Source organism: Plodia interpunctella, chromosome 30 (genome assembly GCF_027563975.2).
Source record: "Plodia interpunctella isolate USDA-ARS_2022_Savannah chromosome 30, ilPloInte3.2, whole genome shotgun sequence".
NCBI classification, from domain to species: domain Eukaryota; kingdom Metazoa; phylum Arthropoda; class Insecta; order Lepidoptera; family Pyralidae; genus Plodia; species Plodia interpunctella.
The window spans coordinates 2575022-2592496 of NC_071323.1; the positions used below are offsets into that span (position 1 = coordinate 2575022).

Consider the following 17475-nt stretch of genomic DNA (forward strand, 5'->3'; position numbering starts at 1 on the left):
TTTTATATTAATAAGATATTTACCTTTTATATTGGTAATCTCGGAACCTACCCAACCTATTTCAAAAAATCTTTCACCATTAGAAAGTTACATTATCCAAGATTGCTATAGGCTATATTTTATCTCAAAATTCCCACGGAAGCGAAGCCCCGGGCAACATCTAGTATTTATTTAAACACCAGCGTGAAAATCGAAGCCGAACACAAAAACATCACTCACTTTGAACGCCTTCCGGAGCTCCTTGAGGTCGGCCTCCTTGTTCTCCAGCTTGATGGTCAGCGTCTTGGTCTCCTCCAGTTGCTTCTTCACCAGCTGAGCGCGGACCACCACTGGCGGGGTCGGCTGAAACACGCGGGGTTGTGTTAGTTTAAGATGAATAATATTAGTATCTACATAGTGTCGTTGTTTAAATATAATATCGTTGAGTCAGTATCCCATAACACAATTCTCTAACTTAATTTGGGGCTAGCTCAATCTGTGTGATTTGTCCTAATATATTTATTTCTCGTCACGGCATCTCCATTTGATCTAAAGAAGTGCCTTCATTGTCTGGTGACCCGTCTAAATCTGGGCTTAACAGCTGGGACGAGAGATAATATTGGTATCTATCAGTGGCGAAGCCTCCATACAACACGATTCCTGCCGGCTTACCTTGACAGATTCTAATATATATATATTTTTATTATTAACAATAATAGCTTACCCCCGCGGTCTGCTCTTAGAAAAATCCTTACTAGTTAATAGTAACTAGTAAGGATTTTTCTAAGAGCAGGTATCTATAGGTATGTAAGCCGACGACCGATCGCATTACCTGCCTTAGTAATATTAAAAACGAGCCCATATAAAACGACAATTTTATCGTGAGCCACATAATTACATTGCGCGCTGTCTAAAGATATTCTTTAATATCGTAATATTAAATACGCAATGCATGTGACGCGTTTGTTTGTTTTACGTATATGAGAAATTTACGCGTTATCCGTGTTTTTGGTCCGGCTTTACCTCTATTTTTTTTTTCACGCCACGCCACTGGTATCTATATAGTGTCGTCGTATAAATATAGTATCGTTGAGTTAGTATCACATAACACAAGTCTCGAACTTACTTCAGGGCTAGCTCAATCTACGATTTGTCGTAATATTTATATGTATATATATATTTATATCACCTTGTCCTGAGATACGTTCGTGAGTGACATCATGTCGTACTCTCGGTCCTGCACAAAGCTGGCGAGCTTCGCGACGTCGGCCGTCACCGCCGACAGCGAGTGCTTGATCGTGCGCACCGGTCCGTGATCGTCCTGAGTAGGCAACCGGATAGAAAGAAAAAAAAATGGTTAATTTGATATATATTTCAAAACTATAACCATAATACCATAATACAAAGTAGCCTGTGTCATTCCTGAAGGTTTTGCTTGTGTGTCAAATTTCATCAAAATCGGTCGAGTAGTTTTTGAGAAAAATGCAAATCATCTAGCTGAATGCAATAATCTGCTTAGTAATTAGTTTTTTATTTAATCTAAATATTTATTTAACCTAGTCTAGGTATTTATTTAGCTTACTTTCTAGACGTCACACATTACATACATCACTGTCATAGAAGCTTCATATAAAATTTCGTTTTTGACATTATAAAAAAGTGAACGACCTGACATAGTTTGACGAATTATATCATTTCATATTTAAGTTTGTATTGAATTTTCATTGAATATTTGTATAAAGAGTACCAGCAATGAAAACAAATGCGTACGAGTACCTGTTGGTAGACCTTGTCGACGGCGGTGGCCCAGAGAGCGAGGAGCTGCGCGTGCGCAAGCGGCGCGACCTCGCCGCGCTCGCCCGCCGCCGCCGCGCACGCGCCGCCCGCGCGCGCCGACAGCCGCGCCGCGCGCGACGCCAGCCACAGCGCGCGCGCGCACTCGTTGCGCATTCGCTCTACCAGCTGGACAGGGGGAGAACTCTTGGAGTCCACTCGCCACGTCTCACGTCGACGTACAGTATTTTCATTAGAGATTAGTAGGTACTCTTATCTAATGAACATACCCCAAGTTGCTGTTACAAGCAAGAAATTATGGTTTTTGAAAATACTCAAGCATCTATGTTGCAAATTGACGCGATGAATTATGAATTTGTCAATCGCTCATCTGGATCAAATACCTTTCGGTATTCGCCGGTAAATAACGATACTGCAGGCAATAATGCCAATAAGGAATATTGCGCGTACTTACCACGTAGACAGCGGCTGTACCCCAAGATCCCTCACGAGTATGGTTCACTGGAATTATAGTCCTTAAACACCTGCCGGCCGGCCTGACACACGGTAATTCAATACTCGGTAACGATAGAAATAGTCCAGTTTAAATATAGGAGCACTGGCGATGCACTTATATGATAACACAATTATTACATATTTTTTAATGCGCTCGCGCTAAGAGCCGGTAACGAAGAAAAAACTCCCCTTGCCGCCGCTATGGCGTTTTGTTGCGCCGGCAGCATTGCGCATGCGCGGCGGCGAATCGCGCGTTCCTATTGGCTAGAATTGAATGCAGTACCATATAAATGGTGCGATTTGACAAATACATCGATAAGGCGCGCGAAATTGAATTTAATGTAAATAAAACGTTGAAAACGGAACAATCTATTTAAATGATCATACTTTTTAACTTCAACTATCAAAGAAGAAAACTACACAAAATTGTAAATCCAACAGCACAGCGTCCAAGTGGACCCCAGACCTCTTTGACTGCAATTCAGAGCTACGATGAAAGTCCAAATGGACGAGTGCAACTGGCCCTCTTATTGCCAATATTATAACAAATAATTAAACATAGCTATGGGTCCAACAACATGGCGTCCATGTGGACTCCAAATGTAGTAGTGTAATTCAGGGCGACGGTGAAGATCCAAATGGAATAGTGCAACTGGTCCACTTATTGCCGATCGAGTCTCAGCAGTATTATAACCAGCTATTGCCCACAACTTCGTATGTGAGTAAAAATCCGTTTCCCGTGGGAATTTCAGGACATCCCTTCTTAGCGCTCCCCTACACTGTCCTAGGAACCTACACACCAAATTTCAGCTTTCTACGCCCAGTAGTTTCGGCTGTGCGTTGTCAGTCAGTCAGTCAGTCAGATATTTACACATAGTTGTGGGTCCAACAGCACAGCGTCCAAGTGGACCCCAGGCGGCAGTCTGCGACGGATGCTCTTCAGCTGTTGCTGTAGAGCGACCGTGGAGGAACAGATGGCCGAGTGCAGCTGGCCCACTTCTTGTTGTCGATCGGATTGCTGTAAACAAAAGTTAGATATGTATATATATATATTATTTAACTACGTAATATAGGCATACAATACAGAACATAAAGGAACGCCGTTGTAAACCACTATGGTTTGTCTACAGCGTTTAGCATTAGCGTCAACTCAATTACAAATTAAATATAAAGATAAATGTAAATAAATAGGAACCACGTATGTACACGTAGATAAATGCGTATGCGCATGTGTGTATGTAGGTGTAGATTCAATAACTTAAATCTGGAACAAGGGTGGCTCCTTCGTTGTACAGTCCTACTAATACTATAAATGCGAAAGTCTATGAGGATTATGAGTATTACACACATACATAGGTTGTATGTGTGTATGTTTGTTACTCTTTCACGCAAAATCAACTGGATACGGATAATTAAAAAATGTTGTACAGTCAACAACACATCGACCTACTCAAATTCATGTTATTGCTGGGTATCTTGATGTGCTGTTGACTGTACACAGGTAGAACATAACCTGGAATAATACATAGGAAACTTTTGATCCCGAAATACCACGGGAGCGAAGCTAGTAATATATATTTTTTAAACAATTCTTTTGTTTCATATTTAAACAATTAATTCATTTCATTCATTCGATCATTCCAAAACTGATCCACATCGTTGATGGGTGTTTCTCAGAGCGTTGCGACCGCTGAGGCCGAGCTGTCACTACGATCGGTCAATTTTCTCGAAGATAGAACAATTTCAAAACATATTTACATTACCACAACAAAGATTAATTATTTCAAAATCATAACAAAAACAATTATTTGTTAAAATTTTAGAAATTTTAATAACAGCACGGCCGCAGCGGTCGAAACGCTCTGCGAAACACCTTGATATACAAGGTCACTGGTATCAAACGCAAAACCTCCTAAAGACTACTCGGGTACATCAAAACAAACAACTTTTATTCTACGACTTTTCGGGATTCGTAGCTTTTTTTTCATATAAAAAAAATACAATTTAATTTGCAATTCTACACATGTTAACTGTATGTAATGGCCGAGCAACACGAGACAGTACAGTAGCGTTTTGTAGCGGAATCAAACGTTTTATAGAAACGACATTAAAAGTAAAAAAAGGATTTGTTTTGTATTTATCACGTTTAGACGAAAGTCTTAGAACAAAAGATGTTAGTCTCTATGTACCGTATGCGCCTTTGGAAGGTTATGCGTTAGACACCATTAACCCTGTATACTGTACAGTGTACAGCAACGTGCAACACGACAAGCGGCATCACCTGCAGCAGCAGGTCGAGCGCGGACACGTCGGCGTGCAGCGCGCGCGCGAGCGCGTCGAGCGCGTGCGCCGCGTGCTGCACGCCGTCGCGGCTCACGCGCGCCGCCGTCTGCAGCCCCAGCGCCGACCACATCGCCGATAGGTATGTCCAGCAACGCTCCAGCCCTGGTGTCGATACGATACTTATTTATTTATTTATCTGTCTATCTACCTATCTAAAAGCTAGTTTAAGATAATTGTGATAATTCGTAGACTGTAACAATATAGTTGGATCAATATACGAAGATTTATAGTTGGGCGGAAAGTACATTTAAAATATTAATAAAATTATAAAAATAAATTCAGCCATCCATAAAAAAACCAAAATTTTGTAACAACTACTTTTATGGTTGAGACGCCCGCCCACCTGTGGATCGAAAGGGCATAGGTTCGAATCCTACTTATCCCCTATAATAATAATACAAACTCATGGGGCACGCCCATGAGTTTGTATACCAATCTGACTCATATATAAATAGTAGTTTTCATCGACCACCACTCGCTTCCGATGAAAACATCGTGAGGAAACCTGCACACTGGTCGATAATTTATCATCCATTGTGTAAAATGGAGAAGGCAATGGCAATCCACTCCATTAATATTGCCCAGAGGAGTCGTTATGCACGCTTCATTCTACTTCAAAACCACGACCCTCAGCCATAAGGAATACGACTCAAGGAAGAAGGAGAAATCAGAAATAATCAGAAAATAACTTGCCTTCCAGAGAGCAGTTCTCGTCGAGCTCGTTGCACTTGAGCAGCTGCGCGTGCGCGTCCAGCGCGCGCTCCTGCTGCGCCGCGTCGGGCAACGCGGACGCACAACGCAGCAGCGTCTCCGGGGGACAGCGCTCCAGTGCTCCAGACCACATTGATACTATACACTACAAACAAGGAAATCAAGGTCAGACAATTGTAAAAATATGTATAATCTAGGATCATTATTATAATTCATAGACTATAACAATGCAGCTGGATCATTATACGAAGATTTAAAGTTGGTTGGAAAGTCAATTTTCAAAAAGTATGTAATTATTAAAACAAACTAAACCATCACAAAAAGCTAAAATTTTGTAACAACTTTTATTAAGAAGTCATCTCCATAAACGTAATATTTAATGTAGCTGACGAACAAAAATAGCTTTCTTCGCGAACATTTTAGCACGTTGTGACGTCACTCCTGCATGTCATTAGTATGCAGCGTTTGGACGATTCCAAAAATGTGTGATTTTATTTCTGTCTCATATCTCTGAAAGCATTGTAATTATCGGATTTTTTCACTGGTGTTTCTATTAATATAAGTAAGGACCTTCCAATAGTCATCAAAACAAAAATTTGTTAACAAGCCTATTGTCTGTGTCGTATGCCGGCTCCACAATGTCGAGCAGTTCGCCCAACTTCTGCGAATTCTGTATACATTGCTGGTTTTTCATTGCGGTAAATAAAATAAAAGCACTCATGGGTGAATTTCACGAGCGTTTGAACGCGACGTGTAGTATTTCATTAGTGTCCGACATTTTTTTTTAATGATATTTTTTTTTAGATTAAACATTTACAAAATTACCATTGTAACCAGTAATTTGCTTATTTATAAAATTGGATAATTAAATTGATTACTGTGTATGGTATAATTTAATAAACACTAATGAGAGCCCGCGGCGGAGTTCAGAACGCTCGTGAAATTCACATGTGTCTAAATTCGGCGACAATATAGCTGGCATCAAGTTATGGGTTTGAGAATTATTATATATTTTACCTGTATCATGTGCAGTTGGTATTCCAGCTGACATCTAAAGCTGTACTGAACGGCCGTGTGTGATTTCGTCACCGCCTCACGATCCCACACGTTCACCGCTGGGAATCTGGGCAAACAAAACCATTAATTAATTAGTTTGGTCAAGAAAGCGAAGAAGACAAATAGAGGGCGCTAGGTTCCCTTCACTGGCATCACTGGGCGTTTATTAACAATTTTTGACCATTATATTTGGTAATGGCATCTATATTAGATCGTTATCCAGGAAATCAACTTTCAAAAAACAATTTATGACGAATATATCTCGCTATACAGCGAGGGAATGCCGCCAGCGTTATGGGCACATTTGCACCAGGTGCGTCACGGGGCGGTCTTTTTGACTAAGTTTCCAATAAGAAAATATTTGTATAAAAATATAAGAAAGACGATATTTAGTATTTTAGCTTTAGATTTAACATGAATAAAATAAAAAAATGTAGTACGTTTTCTTATTGACAGACTAGCTGCGTCCTGGGACATTGCTCCCGTGGGAATTTGGGGATAAAATTGGGGATTTAACAAACTATAGTTATAATAAGCCATCGATCATTTTAATACTCTCCCTCTTCATAGTCGTATTCCTCATGGCTGAGGGTAGTGGTTATTACGTGGAATGAAAAACACACACAACAACTTTCTTGGCATTATTAATGGAGTGGTGTACCATTGCCTTCTCCATTTCACACACAAGTTAATAATCAACCAGTGTGCAGGTTTCCTCACGATGTTTTCCTTCACCGGAAGCAAGTGGTGGTCTATGAAAACTACTATACCTGAGTCAGATTGGTGTACAAACTCATGTGGCACGAGTAGGATTCGAACCTGGGACCTTTCGATCCACAGGCGGGCGTCTTAACCATTACACCACCACCGCCTCAGTTTTTTAATACTATAATAGTTTTAAATCACGATTTTTTCCTTCACCGGAAGATAGCGAGGATCCATCAAAAATATTATACATAGGACAGATTGAAACACAAACTCGCGTGGCAAGAGTAATATCACAAAAATCGAACCTTTCTCTAATCTGGCCAAGAATAATATCCGCTTTCGTGTACAAACGCTGGAGAAGAAGAATCAGCAAGATGGCGTCATGGTCACCTGCAAAATAAAATTTAAATTTATTATATTGAAATCAAAAAAACCCATTAAGTTAACCCCAAAAATATATTCTAAAAGACTTGTGTTTTTTATTTAATCACGGTATGCTTTTTTCTGTTTAAGGTTACGTGCCCCATCCTCAAAAGTAACTGTGCATCACAACCACATTACTGGTGGTACACCGTTGTAGCTAACTAGTAACCGTTTGTGCCCACACCGTACCACAAGCAACTAAGCCCTATCTTAGCGCTTCGACTATGAAGACAAGACACATACATTATAGTTACCCACTGATACTCACCAGATGGAGACACAAAACGGTCCGGCAAGCAAGCGGCCAACATAGCCTGGGCCAGGTCCAAAGCCCGCAGCTACAGGTCAACGGACCATACACACCCTGGCTGTTACCACTGATACTCACCAGATGGAGACATGAAGTGGTCCGGCAAGCAAGCGGCCAACATGTCGGCTCTGGCCCGAGCCTGGGCCAGGTCTAAGGCCCTGAGTTGGAGGTCAATGGACCTTGTAGAAGCTTTGGAGAGGTGCACAAGCGACCCCAACTCCGCTTGTGGCGAGCTCCGTGGCACAGATTCCTCTTTTTCCGAACTAGGTGCGCGTGAACCTACAACAATTTTAAAAAATCACACCAGACCGTCGACAGAGACAATTATAGACATCTTCCGTTTCAGTCATATAAGAAATGCGTATATACATGAGAAACGGAGCAGAGCGTTAACATATTTTGTTCCTAATAGTGTGTCCGGTTTTAGAACGACTATCTTGCATTGTATTGTATTTGTATGGATATTTTCTATCTCCTTTGGTTACGTTAGCTTTAGTTGCTTTTAGTTTTCTTACCAACCCAACATAAAAAGCGAGTTTCGTAGTGACTTTGTATATTTGTTTGTGTCCTCTTCACGCTTTGTCTACTTAATCAATCATCATGTAATTTCGCATAAACATTTAAACATACAGTAAAAGACCTAGGGAACTTTTTATATCGGAAAAAATTTTGTTCTTAGGAAATTTACGAGGTTGCCACAGTCGCTTCCCGCTGTTTGTCTGTCCCTATATATATGATTAGATATTTAAAACGTCTCCTTACCTTGTTTAGACTCGAGTTGGTTGCGCAGCTCTTGGTGTTGCTCGCCCAACTTCTGGACGAGCTCCCTGAACTTCACAATGGTTGTGTCCCGGTCCAATATTGTCTCCATCGCCGCTTCCCGTTCGCGAACCGCCTAAAAAACAATAAATAAATAAATATATTAGGACAAATCACACATGACATAAATTAGAACAATGAACATGTAGGGTTTCGTAAAAATATCAGAAGTTCCAACGATGATTTACTCAGGGAGGTGGGCGGTCAAAGACAAAGTTTTCTAAATCTTCGATATTAAAGAAGGCGCCGCAGCCGAAAATGAAATGGAATACGTGACTTAATCTTAGCTCTGGCGCCGTGCGGTGTGGTCGTATGATTTAGAAGTGATGAAGTGTATATATTTGTGTTGGTTCGATCTTATTTCTCTGTGAGTGTGTGTGAATGTATGTTCATGTAAAGTGACAATTTAGCTAGTGAGAGAACACTGTGGTGTTACTACCTCTCTGGTAGCGGCGTGGGCCATCTCTAACTCCTCTCGGAGGTCCATCTCGAGCTCTCTGTTGGACTCCACCAGTTGTTCGTGGACCTCTTGAAGCGCCTCCAATTCTGAGACATCCTGCTTCAATTGCTCCACCTGGTTAAACAAAATAAATAAGTTTTTATTTAGCAATTAGTAACATTGAGACTTATTAAGAAGAACGTCTACCAACCACTCGCCTAAACAAAAAAATATAATTGGAGTTTGTGTATAACTCTTGACCATATTCTAAACACTTTACCTGTAGCGTTCAAAATGTATATATTTACTACCCGTCCGCAGCTTTCATCGCGAGATTTCCCACGGGATCAGTTATTTTTCCGGGATGAAAGGTAAACTACATGTATGCAAAATTTCAAGAAAACTGGTTGGGTAGATAGAGCGTGAGGAGGTAATAAACAAACAAACAAAACAAATATATTTAAGTATATATGTATGTAATTTTAAGTAGGTTTATTTTGTTTTGTTTAGTACACGCGCCCTTTACCCTTTCTTCCTCTTTCCTCTCTCGTGTCTGCTGGAAGAGATTTCTTTAGAAATAAGTAGTACCTATGTACTATTAATCCACTTTTTACTTTTCTTATATAATATGTTCGTGTACATAAATTGGTAAATAAATAAATAAACAAACTTCAACTTTCGCATTTATAATATTAGTTAGGATTAGGTTATTTAACTTCTTTCAAAAATTACTTACTTAGTAGGAAATAAATAAATATAATTATTATCCCTTAAATTCTGATTTAACTTATCTCCGCAAACTTTCCCTGTGTAGGAAAATACCTAAAACGCTATAATTCTAATTACACAAACGGTCGGCCACTTGGCACTCGAGCTCCACGACCACTAATAACTCACCTGGTCCTCCAAAGCCATTTTCTTCTCGGCCAGCTGCTCCACCATTTCCTCAGCGCCGAGTGCGGCGTCTACTTGTTCCCTGAGATCGGCCACTTGGCCCTCAAGTTCCTCAACGCGACTGGACAGCTTCTCCTTTGTGCGACTGAGCTCAGCTATTTCCGATTTGTATTGTTCCAAGTCCTGATATAGATAAAAATAATACTAAAAATCACCGATAATCAAACCATGGTTCAACACTCTGAGACAAAAAAGAACTAATTCGAAAATCGGTAGCATTAAAGCGACATGAATTGATTATATTTTGTTACTTAAATTTCATTGTATATTTTTATGCTAGAATCAACTCCATACGAATCAGTCACTATTGTTTTGTGCACGGTAATGTTATGTGCCCTTCTGCACGCAACTGTACATCACAACTAGGCTTCGATGTTCCACCATATTCACTAATAAATTAATCACTGTCGTAATAGATAGGGTGTTTCAGTACATGTGCTTAGACATCGACAAGATTACGGTGACGAGTCCGAGTTAACTGGCTCCTATTATAGGCGGCAGTGTAGATGATTTTTTAACCTACTTCTAAAAAGAAGGAGTGTATATGTTCGAGTGCATATTATGTAATTTTTTTATGTTATGTTCAACGATTAAACCATCTCATGTGGAACGATGTTATGTCTATGTCTACTACTGGAAACCTTACTACAGGAATAATAGGAACTCGGTGTTCAAAGTTTTGTAGTGTAACTGTTATGACTACAATTAAACAACACACATATTTTTTATTAACTCATTGCTGCGTCCCACAGCTGAACAAAGGCCTATAAAAAAATCCAATTAATATAAAAAATTGAACACACCTTGTTCATTTTCATGATGGCGTGCTTGTCGTGCGCGGAGAGGTCGCGCAGGCGCACGAGCGTGTCGCGCAGGCGCACGTTCTGCTGCTGCAGCTGCCGCATCTCGTAGCCGGTCGCGGCGCCGCCCTCTGCTGCATACGGGTGCTCTATCAGAGCGCACACCCGCACACTTAGTCACGTACACGATAACGCATGCTTTCTATAGTCCGTCTGTCGCATGTCATTGGATATGGGATGGGTTTTAGATGGGTTTTAATTGGTTTGTTAGCTTTGTTTGGAATTAAACAATACGCTTTGAAAATTATGCATATTCTGGAAAAAAAATATAGATTTTTTAACATTTGTGTGCAAACCAATATGATTATTGGCTTAAGACCGACTATTTTCTTCTTGAGAAATACTATATAGTTTGAATATTACCTAAATCTCTACTATTATTATAAAGAGGTAAGCGTTTGTGAGTTTGTATGTTTGAGGCGGGTAATCTCCGAAACTACCGAAACGAAAATTATTTCACGATTAGGTATTTAAGATTGCTATAGGCTATATTTTATCTCAATCTGCCCGCGGGAGCGAGGCTCAAGCAACATCTAGTTCCGAAATAATTTGAAAGATTTTTAGCATTTGAGTTAAAACCAATACGGTTAATGTTGCTTGAGAAAGACTCTCTTCTTTTTGAGAAATACTGTATTGTTTTGAATATTACATAAATTCTGAATAACGCTATGATTTTTTAAGCGTTTGAGTTAGACCAATATGTGGCTTGAGACAGACGATTATATGAGAAAGTTTTATTTTATTTTTGTTACTTATGTGTTAATAAGCGTGTGTGCGTTTAATTGTTCAAATAAATCATTCATTCATTCATTCATTCATTCATTCATTCATTCATTCATTCATTCATTCATTCTGAAAGAATTGTTAATTATTTTTATGTTAGTTGCGTTTTTACGTATTATACGCGTCTTTTTTTTTTATTTTACTGCTTTCTCTGTAATGGTTTTCTTCTTGCAATAAAGAGTTTACAAACAAACATAATTTTTATGTGGTAATGTTATGCGAAAGGCTGTCATGATTTCAGGACAGGCCCATTTTGATGTTTGAAATAGATATAGTCAAGGACCCCAAGTCAAACATAGGTTTATACATTTTTTATACGCTATAATTATATGACGACCTCGGTGGCGCAGTGGTAAAGTTCTTGCCACTGAACCGAGAGGTCCCGGGTTCGATACCCGGTCGGGTCATGATGGAAAACGATCTTTTTCTGATTGGCCCGGGTCTTGGATGTTTATCTATATATGTATTTGTTATAAAATATAGTACCGTTGAGTTAGCATCCCATAACACAAGTTTCGAACTTACTTTGGGGCGAGCTCAATCTGTGTGGTTTGTCCTAATATATTTATTTATTTTTTATTTATTTATAATGCTCTATAATAACTATGTATTTTAATTAGGTATTTTATTTAATGTAATTTTGCATACCTCCGCAAGAGGTAAAATGTATAAGGGACATATTATTATGATCTAAACCTTTTGCACCAACATTTTATGCAAATAAACGAATCGATTGATTGATCGATCGATTGATTACAATTTTTTGGTTATATTGGAGGTCAATTAAGGAATGATACTTTTATTTTGGACACAATTGAAAATGTTGAAAATACTAAATCTACATCGATTTTCCAATTGTAATATTAATACACGATTTTTAGTTAAAAGGGAAAGGTTGTCGATCGTCGTCTTCGTATAAAGTGGGTTAAACAAGGACACAAATAAATTTATAATGCAAAAACTTAAAGCAAATTGGTCAAATCAAAATATATTTAAACTAACTACTAGCTTTTGTCCGCAGCTTCGCCCGCGTAAATATACTCACGGGAACAGTTGTTTTTTCGGGATGAAAGGTAGGTCCCTATGTCCTTCAAACTATGCAAAATTTCAACAAGGTTGGTTGGGTGAATATTTTATTCCTACTATCGCAATCCCATTTTAATATTGAGAAAAAAAAACTGTTCCCGAAGGGATCTTCGCGCGGGCGAAGCCGCCGTAAACAGCTAGTTATGTCGTAAATTAATATGAAGAAAAAAATAAGTGTATATTATTATAAAGACAACCATAAACCAATATATATATATGCAAAGAAATTGTTTCTGTACATATAAATACATACATACATATTTATTGACAAAAAGCTATAAAATATGAAGCACATGACATAAATAAAGTATAAAGCATTGTGCTGAGGTTGTGTGCTCTGTTTTTTTATTTATATAAGGCTAAATCTATATAAACAATAACCATATAATTCCTATTTACACCATGATTATATAAATCTAATTTCAATACACATCGAAGAACCCTGATATAATAGGTGGTGCGTAGAGCGTTTCGACCGCTGCCGTCGCGTTGTCATTAAAACTTTTCAAAATTTAACAAAGACAAGAATAAATTTTAATATCTGCCTTTAAAATCATTAATCTGTAATGCAATAATTTCACGAATGATTGATTTTGGAAATGATTCCTTACTCCGTAACGAACGCGGCCGCAGCGTTTGAAACTTTCTGAGGACCACGAAATATCAGAGAGAAATTGATGATTCCATAAACACCATTTTACTTATAACAATAACAAGAAAGAAGATCAGAGGCCGTAGTGCGAGTTCGCACAAATGGCTATTCTCCAACCAGTCAAATCAAAGATACGTTTTTCTAATGTCAAAACTTTTTTACGTCAATAAAATCAAAATCAAAATCAAATCATTTATTCAGAAATTAGGCCTTCACAGGCACTTTTTCACGTCATAATCTAAATTAAATGATGTTTACCAAAGCTACAAAATACTAGCATTTCGGAACGACCACTGCTGAGAAGAAATGCCGAAAGAAACTCATTCAAACAGTGTTGGTCCCTATTATGCCAGAAGGGCTTACCATTTGACGGATATCATCCTAAATTGAATAAACCGAATCGGTAAATACCATGCGGCGTGAAGGTTTGATTTCTAAATAAATACTATGCTTAGAAACTCTGCAGCTAAGAAAAAAATCTAGGAAAACGCTAATATGAGAGACAAATGAGAGAGAGAGAGAGAGAGAGAGAGAGTTTATATCGAATCGCAAACTCGCACTACTTCGAAATAATGCTCCAAAAAAACAGTTTATAATCTATTTTCATATACAAAAAGGGATGAACTCACGTATATTCCCGCCGGCCTCCATCTCAGCCCTCATGAGCTGCAGGTCCAGCGTGGCTTCCTCCAGCTTCTCCCGGCACTGCTCCAGCTCGAGCTGTAAGGCTTCCGCCCTCTCTTCAGCCATCTCCTTGTCTAGAGCGGCCATTTCCGCCGCCTCTTGCAGTTCGGCTGTTTCCTCGTTGTGCGCGTCCAACGCTTCTTGTGCTTCGCGAACCTAACACGAAAACATATCATATATACATATCTATCTTCATAGTCGTATACCCTCATGGCTGAGGGTCGTGCTCATTACGTGGAATGAAACACACATAACAACTTTCTTGGCATTAGTAATGGAGTTTCCTCACGATGTTTTCCTTCACCGGAAGCAAGTGGTGGTCGATGAAAACTACTATACATGAGTCAGATTGGTATACAAACTCATGTGGCATGAGTAGGATTCGAACCTGGGACTCATTACACCACCACCTCCATACATATCTTACATATAAAACTGTAAGTGGGCTATGTCTGTTCAAAGGATATATTTAAAAAATAAAAATTATGTCTTTATTGGACTATAAGAAGCCAAAACAAATTTTTTGTAGAATTTTTGTCTGTCTTTCTGTATGTTTGTTCGCACATCACGCATAAACTACTGAATGGAATTTCAAGAGGTTTTCACAGCTTTATAGGAATAATCTAACGTAAAATTTGGTATAGGTTACATCGCGATACGTTGCCCTAGATATTTACAACAATAAGTTATTAGCGGACGCAGGCGATTAACGCGTTAGGCCGCGGGCAAAACTAGTCTGAATATAAACAAATTATCATGTTCTAAAAATAAAATATCGTCAGAAAGATCTTGTGGCATTTAACGCCAGACAAAACCGTTTACGAGTTCCCTCGTTGGGAACCGATCCTGTGTGCACCATCCGGGTGATGCTTATCATAATAAAGCAAGGAAACTGAAGTGACTTGGGAAATTTCGGAGCAATCTAACTTGCGAGACATGATTACAGACAGACAAGCAAACATCCAAACAGGTAATAAATTGTAAAAAAAAAAATACCTCCTGCTTAGCCCTCTGCAGGTCCCTCTGCAGCTGCGCCTGCGACTCCATGATTCTGCTCTTGAACTCATTCGCCTGCTCCAGCTGGAGTCGCAACCGCTCCAACTCCCGCAGTTTCTCTCTGTCCTCCGCGCGCCGAACTTTTAGTGTCTCCAGTTTCTCTTTCAAATCCTCCACTTCAGATTTCAGGCTTGTTATCTAAAAATAAATAAATATTTATGTAGATATCACACAGATTAAGTTGGCCTCAAAGTAAGTTACGGCTTAAGACACTTATTTCCCACAAAAAGAATACAATTCACTTGCATTATGAGAAATACAAAGTTCAAATTATGTGTTTATACAAAATATAAAATTTCTTATTCTTACGAGGGAGTATCGGACATACATTAAGTTTAACTTTAACTATGGCCTTTATTACATATCATTTATGAAGGAAACCGAAAATGGCGAATTGTGGCTATTAGTTTTGCGCATGTGTAAAAAAGGTTTTAATATTCATTAATAAATTTTTAATAGATTCATATTCCATTTTAAAATATGACATATTCTGTCAAAATGTTGTGTTTAAGATTATTTTTGAAAAAGTAATATGATATTATTTCTTTTATATTCTTAGGCAACTTATTATTGAACAGCTGTGTTCCTTTATACATAAGAGTTTCTTTGCCATTTTTTGTTTGGCATATTTGTTTAATTTTATATCATTAGCTCTTCTTGTAATTCTTATTTGCAAAAGACGTTAAGTTCGAGACTTGTGTTATGGGATACTGACTCAACGATACTATATTCTATAACATATTCGTATATAGATAAACATCCAAGACCCAGATCAATATGAAAAAGTTTGTTTTTCATCTTGTCCTGACCGGGGTTCGAACCCGGGAACGTGTAGCAACGGCAGCAGAACGGGAATCTGAGAGCGAAGTGCGTGTTTGAATTTCACTTCTCACTGTCGAATTGATTCGAAGTGAGACGCAGCGGACTTATCATATTGCGGTGTGGTTGTCGTCGCGCACTGTGATTGGTTGGCTGCGTCTCACTGCGAGTCGACTCGATGGTGAGATGTAAATATTTGTGAGATGTAACGGATTTTGACGCGAATTCCGCCAATAGACAGAGTGATTCCTGAGGAAGGTTTTGAAATATTATGTTTTTACGCGAGCAAAGCCGCGACGGGCCGCTAGTTAAATATAAACATAAGTATTCACCTCTTGTTGAGCCTGTAGGTTGGCTAACTTGTCCTCCACGGGCGCTGGCGGCGATGTAATGCTTTGGCCGAGCGTAAACTGTGGTGTTAAGGTTTCCACGAAGCCAGTCTGTGAATATAATTTACGCAATACTCAATACTTTATTTGCATAAATGTGGTTACACTAGTTGTTAGCCGCGAACTTTGACCGCGCGAACGCATTAATATTTTGATGAGTTTCTACAAAATTGTTAATATTTCAAAAGCGACTTAACCGATTTTGATGTTACGACGTTAAAAATTCGATTGACAGATTATATATACTTTTTAAATGCGGCACGAGTAGGATTCGAACCTGTAATCTTTGAGTTCGTAGACAGGCGTCTTAACCATTAAACCGCCACTGGGTGAATCTCAGAGCGTTTCGAACGCTGCGGCCGCGCTATCATTGCAATTTTCCAAATTTTAACAAAGACAATAATTAATTTTACTATCTGTCTTTAAAATAATTAATCTGTACTACGGTAATGTCAATTTTATGAATGATTGATTTTGGAAATGAGTCCTTCCTCAAGAAATTTGACAGATCGTAATAACATCGCGGACGCAGCGCTTAAAACGCTCTGGGAAACACCCCACAGTTTCTTGGACCACCACAGATTTATATTTTGATATGTGGCAAAACAAAATGGCAGTGATGTAAAATTATTGATTACAATTATTGAGATATACCTCCACAAAGGCTGCCCTTTTTGCCAAGTCGGGTGTGGAAGCTCGTTCGGCGGTGGGGGACGCGTAGGACGTCAACGATTGTCGACTGCTGGCCAAAGACGTTCTCGAGCTGCAAGCATCAAACACAGAACCTTAAAAAATCCGATCTCTGTCAACTCACACATTTGTTTTTATTTATTTATTACGGCACAATTATTATAGGATGAATTTCACTAGCGTTTGAACGCGGCATGCAGCGTTTCATCAGTGTCCGACTTTTTTTTGAATAAAGAATCTTTTTTTTATAAATGAAATATTTATAAAATTAACATTGTACCAGTACTTAGTACAATTTAATAAACAATAATGACAGCCCGCGTCGGAGATCAAAACGCTCGTGAATTTCACCCTATACAGGATATTTATTACAACAAACAATTTTTGAATACTTTTGTTTATTGTCACAGAACACCACAACACTA

At 38.8% G+C, this 17475-nt stretch overlaps 1 protein-coding gene across 6 annotated transcripts in view; it reads right to left on the bottom strand.

Moving 5' to 3' along the window:
* Positions 1-17475, bottom strand: part of DCTN1-p150 (Dynactin 1, p150 subunit) — a 36451-nt gene that overhangs the window by 13829 nt on the left and 5147 nt on the right. For 5 of the 6 annotated variants that reach the window (XM_053767128.2, XM_053767133.2, XM_053767131.2 and 2 more), the window contains 17 exons: positions 17015-17123; positions 16304-16411; positions 15093-15290; positions 14042-14252; positions 10835-10980; positions 9975-10154; positions 9078-9212; positions 8582-8714; positions 7898-8098; positions 7392-7476; positions 6340-6445; positions 5305-5467; positions 4550-4713; positions 3140-3286; positions 1756-1941; positions 1169-1300; positions 220-342 (listed from right to left, as the gene is read on the bottom strand). In XM_053767128.2, the coding sequence (XP_053623103.1) occupies positions 220-342; positions 1169-1300; positions 1756-1941; positions 3140-3286; positions 4550-4713; positions 5305-5467; positions 6340-6445; positions 7392-7476; positions 7898-8098; positions 8582-8714; positions 9078-9212; positions 9975-10154; positions 10835-10980; positions 14042-14252; positions 15093-15290; positions 16304-16411; positions 17015-17123 (2527 nt within the window). The remainder of the gene's footprint in view (positions 1-219; positions 343-1168; positions 1301-1755; positions 1942-3139; positions 3287-4549; positions 4714-5304; positions 5468-6339; positions 6446-7391; positions 7477-7897; positions 8099-8581; positions 8715-9077; positions 9213-9974; positions 10155-10834; positions 10981-14041; positions 14253-15092; positions 15291-16303; positions 16412-17014; positions 17124-17475) is intronic. The other variant, XM_053767130.2, reaches the window with a different exon arrangement.